Raw genomic sequence first — 6,180 nt, forward strand, 5'->3', positions numbered from 1 at the left:
CCCTTTGAAACCATACTTTACACTTTTCAAGGAGCTAGGGGAAGGTTATTTTCAACATCCATCCTTCTTCTCTTGAAAAGTTATTTTGTATTTTAAAAAAGGCATAAAAGGTAAGTAAGGCCTGATAAGAATAACGTCTTAATTTAAAGATCTTTTCCGAAGACGACATTAAAGAGAAAATAACTTTTTTGCCTTTACCTCTTTAAATACATTTAAGAACTTAATGCGTATTGAATATATGTCAACTAATAATTTGTAATGTTTTATGTTTAACATTGTGTTTATAAATGGTTAAAACTATGAGGAAATCCGCCCCATGCAAGGTAGAATTGTCCCCATGACACTACAGCGGATCAAGTCTGTGACGGAAATGTCTTACATAACATTAAATAAAGCCGCTAAGCATGCAGAAAATTATAAACTTTTGGAAATTAAGGGAAAAACCCACTTCTTCATCTACGAATAATTGCAATCTGAGCTTAGCTAACTCTGGGGAGCGGGGGAAGGCAGGCGGCCATGAGCCACCACTATTTCCCTTTCCGTGCCACATATTAGCTTTTTCTCTTCCGGCAGCCATGAGCCACCACTTTTCCCCTTCCGTACCACCACATTTGACTCTTCCGGGCAAAACTACTTTTTTAAATGGTATATTTAGGGCCTTTTAAGTCTGATTTAAAAAATCCAGCCGCGTCACTCAAAAAAGCACAACTCAAACCATTTTTTCAATTCTACTTAAGATTAATATTTTGTGTGTTGAATTCTTAAACTGTTTTACAATGAAATTTTTGACAAAATTGACTGAGTATTGCATCTTGAAATATCACAAAGTCTAATGGTTATTTAATTACTGACTCATTATACTAAATCCATCTTAAAATCACTCATTAAGCTAATATGTGGCACGGAAGGGGAAATAGTGGTGGCTCATGGCCGCCTGCCTTCCCCCGCTCCTCTGGGTCCAAATGAAAACAGAAGGGGTTCATCAATGAAACTATCCCTGTTCCGAGCTATTGAGCTCATACTACAGTTGCAATAATCAATTTTCAGCATCTCACAACTATTTCATATGCAATTAACTTCCAAGGTAACGAAAGCCTATTTTATGAATTTTAAAAGTGTAACAGCTATATTTTTACCATTTTTCTCTAAACACATGAAACTGCAAACCAGAGCCGACTCCACATAATCTAGATAAAAATATATCATTACTCTAATAACTTACAGTGGTAAGCGGTAATGTCAATACAATGAAGACGACTTTTTCTTTAAGTTTTGATTGTTAACGAGCTGTTTACGAAATACAAGTATACAACTGATCCCAATGAAGCTGTTTTAATTGATAGCTTCTCTTGACTTCTATGATTGAGTGTATCTATGTTGTTTAACATACCAAAAGTTGTCTTCATTGTATTGATATAATCGCCTACCAACGTATTTAAATGATTTGTTTTATCACCCTTTTTTCATTTTTAACACATGGGGATTTAGAAAACTTTAGAATATGAAGACGACATTTACACTTCAGTTAGGACTTTCAATAGTCCACTGAGAATGGGACAAACCAGTTAAAAGTTGCAAACAGACCAATTGAACATAATAATTTATTTAAAATTTACTTGTAGTACAATATATATTTTCTTTGTAACAATATTGTATAAATACCCCCCTTCCCCACTGGTTTTTTTCTTTATAACTTGAAAAATGCTTACACTAGAACGCTCAAACTTCTTTCCTTTTTTAAATTCATAGTTTTGCAATTTTGCAAAAAAAAACGTTTTTTAATGCATGTAGATTGTAGGGCGGAGTCAGAGGACGGTTCAACGGCTGGTCGGTGTTTCAGAAAAATTAAAATAGTCAATTAAATAAAATTATTGACTATTTTCAATAATTAATTAACTAATTAAGCTACAGATTTAAAATTTATAAAGTTGATAAGCCCTTGAGTAATGAATGTCATAATAGCTGACACATTTAAAAAATAGTCGCAAGTAAAAAAAATTAGAGGTCTCATTTTCTTCTAATAACCTGGCCTGAAAGTTAGACTATGGGACATGTATGTAAGTACCTCAAGTTTAAGAGCAAAACCATTGCCTAAACCCATCTCTATTATCCTTCAGATATCCAGATTTAAGAACCAAAAGCCGCGGCGCAGGCGAATTTTTTTTCTGTTTTGCACCAGGTTGTTTTTCCCTTGAGAAGCTATTGTGAAATCTCAGAGGGGGGTGCAAAGGTCCTGCCGCCCCCCCTTTATCCGCCCCTGTAAACTATAATCCTCTGATATTTCAAATCTGAACTACTTAATCTAGCAGAATTCTAGAATAAAATATCAAAGGTCTTCGACATTGGGTCGAAATTGGGATTATAAAATGAGTGGCACATACAAAACATATCCCGACGAAACAAAACAAACCCTATTTATGATATAAGTATACTGTGTACGCTTAACACATTACAGTTTGTGGCGAACATTCAGTGCAATATAAACTACAGTTCATTTCAAGAACCGGGTTGACTATTAACCAGCCAGAACAAGCTGTACAGTACAATGTATTATGTAAGGCAAACCGGAACTGTACGCCAAATGAATGCTTCTGTAGTGAAATGTATGTGAGTTTCTGACTTAAAGGGATTGCAAGCCAAATTTTAAGTGATTTTCCAATTAAATAAAGACATTTCTGATTCACAACAGTACCCTTCAAGCCTTTGTCCGGACATCGAAGTGGTAGATAGTAGATACCCTCATTTGTATAGCTGATGATTAAGTGCTGGGAAACTCGAAACTCCGTGCTGTGCGGTTTCTTGGCAGTTAATTTCCCGCTATATAAATAAGTATATATACGAAATCCATTATCAAACAAAGGTTTAAAGGGTATCGTTGTAAATAGGACATGCCACTTTACAAATGGAAGGTCGCTTGAAATTACGCTTACAACCCCTTTTATAAACCTGGTTCCTCAAATACGACAAGATTTGACACAGGAACCATTTCTTGGAGAAACAAACTGCTGTCAACAGCTTCTAACAACCTTAAATTAAGAGAAATTGAAAAAAAAGAGTTTAACAATATGTTCAGTTTTTTTAAATCGCCAAAACTTAAAACAATACAAAATTGCTTTTAGTAAGCGTGCAAAGTCAAAAATTAAACTTAACTAATGTTATTAATGGTTCGTTCACAATGTTGTATACTTCGTTTAGGCTTGTACTCGTATTTCTGTAAACGTCAATTTAATTTGAAATGTCAGATATTGGATGAAGAAAGATGCCCGTACACTATGTATAATGTTGTTTTGGAAGTTGTATACAGGGTGTCTCTAAATAAGTGTGTGTTTAAGCTTTTTAGTCTACTAAATATTGTTGAAAAGTGTTCTTAGTAGGTACAGACCCCATATATGGGATGGTCATCGATAAAACATTTTTAACCTTTTAACTTTAAAAATTAGGCCTAATAATCGAAATGTGCTCGCTCCTGCATTTCAAAAGATATAAATTGCAACAAAACGTCGTTTTATTGTACCTTAAATGTGTCACTTGAAGGTACAATGCCCGTAAATTTGGGGTCGTCGTCATTTTCAAAAAAATTAAACATCTTATTTTTTCATTTATTTTGAAAAAATCCTCAAGTCTATCATTGAAAATGGGCAAGTTTTTTCCTACTATGTTTCGTATAAATAAAGCATAAAAATAAAAATGTGTGTTTTTTGAAAATCTTTGGAAAGATACCAAGCTCACATTTTTAAAATTTTAGGCCTTGGTAAGGGTTAAACGGAATTTTAGACTGAAATTTTTTACTGACGAGCACATCCCCCCCCCTCATTGTACCTTTAAGAAGCACTTCGTAACACAATACAACGATATTTAGTAGGCTAAAAAGCCTCAGAAACACCTTTTTCAGAAACACCCTGTATATTTAAGATTTTCAAATATAAATTTGAATTAATGAAATATTACCTTGCATTGTACAACATGAGAAGGATTAAAATCATGTTGCTGGTTCTGCCTGATAAAAGGCTCTAAGCTGATACCCGGGACTGTTTAAACACTCCAATTTGTTCATGTTTACATAACCAAGAACTATTAAATATTTAAACATGTTAATATTAATAATTACTAGCTTTGCCCTGACTTGTGAGAGAATACAAAAAAATGCGGGAAAAAAATTACAAAAGTTCATAAGTATATAAAGATAGAAGAATCTCAGTATTAATTAATTCCTCGGTATTAATTATCTTGATTGCTGTACTTGATTCTAGATTAGAAAAATTTCTGTAGAAATGTTTTGCAAAGTTAAAGATATTGATATTGAAGTTAATATTGAGGTTTCTTTTATGGTAATATGAAAATTTCTGGAAATTAGATTAAATCCATTTTTACGACTATTAATATTTAAAATTGTTTTACATGCAACTCTTGATACAATGTTTACCAAATAGATTATCAAGTACAATAGGTGGCAACAGAGAAATGGATCAATTATACACGACGTCACAAGTGTCAAATATAACAAGGAAAACAAACTTTTTTCACATTATTTGACATGTTTTCCAAGATTAAATAAAAAAGTGTAAAAACAGAAAATAAATTGCACTTTTTTTCTGTAAAATAAGCAGTTTATTCTAAAATTATCACAATTATTAATAATTTTGTCGGACACACAAACTGAGTTTTTTATTGATGCCAGAGCCTCTGTTTTGAACCGATTTTACCATGGTCATTTAATTTTATTCACATTGTCATTTTGAAAATTAAAAATGTCATTAGTTTCATTAACATGGATGTTTAATTTTATTAACATTGTCATTTTGTAAAATTAACATTGTTATTAATTTCATTAACATGGTCGTTAATTTTATTAACATTGTCATTAAGATTATTTATACATACATCTATTGTAGGTATGAAATATACGGCTATGTATGTTTGCAACAAACTGCGTCCTGAGTAAAGGAGATTAGTCAAGAAGGCAACGAGCCTATAACCTATCAATTAATCAACCAGACTCATCACTCTATTTTCACAATATATTTGAGCAAAAGATTTTTAAATGAAATAAACTGCAAGCAGCCTTTAATATCTAACACAGTGCATGGAAGACGACATTCAAAACTATTTACCAACTGTAATGTTTCATGGGATGTACAAATCCAGGTTATTCAAATTTCGCAATCAGTTTTGCATAATTAAATGGCCTTGGTCTAAAGCTAAATTATGTATGAAAACAAAAACTGTGCGGAACCTGAAACTGGATTTCGCAGAAATATCAAAATTTTTGCAAATTTGCTAAGAAATGTCAGGTTATTTAAGTAGAACCCCAGGGCTTTCCAAATATGTTAAAATGCCATGGATAAGTATAAAAAAGAGGGGGGAGGGGTACCTTGGGTACCAGAGACCCCTCTCACCCCGGACTAACCAGAGTTAGAGGCATTCGGTTTCTTCTATTTGAAGTCATACGCGTTTTGGTTTATATTTTATCAATCTTTAAACTTACGGATTTGTTTGTATGATACTTTTTATTAAAAATGACAGCAAAAAAGTATTTAAGAAAGAAGGCTGACAAATTATGTTTAATAGGAGAAATTGTGATCGAAAGTCATAGCTTTCTGGAATATTGACAGAACCGTTAAATTCACGTGCTCTCCTACAGGGTATTTTGGGCAGGGCTATAGAACATACGCACGTTAGCATATCAGAATAGGGTTTAAACAAAGATAATATATATATATAGATATGCAGGCAGGTAGAAACCTCCTTCCTAAAGTGCTTGTAGCAGACAACTAATTTTTGAACCTCTGAGAGAAGGTGCAAGGAGAGACATCTATAGCAAATTGATTACTTTCTATATTCCTTTCTCCCCTTGCTGCCATCTGTAGGAAATACGCATTTGTGTTATATAAACATACAGTACGCGTATTGCATCCTGTATAGTTCAAGTGTTGCTATCTGGACCTGTTTGACCAATAAAATTAAATTTCAAGGTAACACAAACATACAGTACGCGTTTTGTTTATGTTATGATCAGATCAGTTGTAATTTGTCCTAGACTCGATGTACTTTTATAGTCATAATTTTTATTTAAATTGCGTTAATTTACGTATGCCATTCAGTACAACTTGCACATTTAAACTTTGTCTAGTCAAATTCCTACCTCAGTTTTATTTGCATTGATTAATTTGTTTCATTAAG

At 32.9% G+C, this 6,180-nt stretch overlaps 1 protein-coding gene across 1 annotated transcript in view; it reads right to left on the reverse strand.

Moving 5' to 3' along the window:
* LOC111713283 (uncharacterized) overlaps positions 1-4,258 on the reverse strand; it is a 17,081-nt gene extending 12,823 nt beyond the window's left edge. The window contains exons 1-3 of the mRNA XM_023488118.1: positions 3,949-4,258; positions 2,947-3,026; positions 1,137-1,187 (exon numbers count right to left, since the gene is read on the reverse strand). Coding sequence (XP_023343886.1) covers positions 1,137-1,187; positions 2,947-3,026; positions 3,949-3,983 — 166 coding nt within the window. The 5' untranslated portion in view covers positions 3,984-4,258. The remainder of the gene's footprint in view (positions 1-1,136; positions 1,188-2,946; positions 3,027-3,948) is intronic.
* Positions 4,259-6,180: the final 1,922 nt, after the last annotated feature.

This window comes from Eurytemora carolleeae, unplaced genomic scaffold (assembly GCF_000591075.1).
Source record: "Eurytemora carolleeae unplaced genomic scaffold, Eaff_2.0 scaffold1327, whole genome shotgun sequence".
NCBI lineage: Eukaryota > Metazoa > Arthropoda > Copepoda > Calanoida > Temoridae > Eurytemora > Eurytemora carolleeae.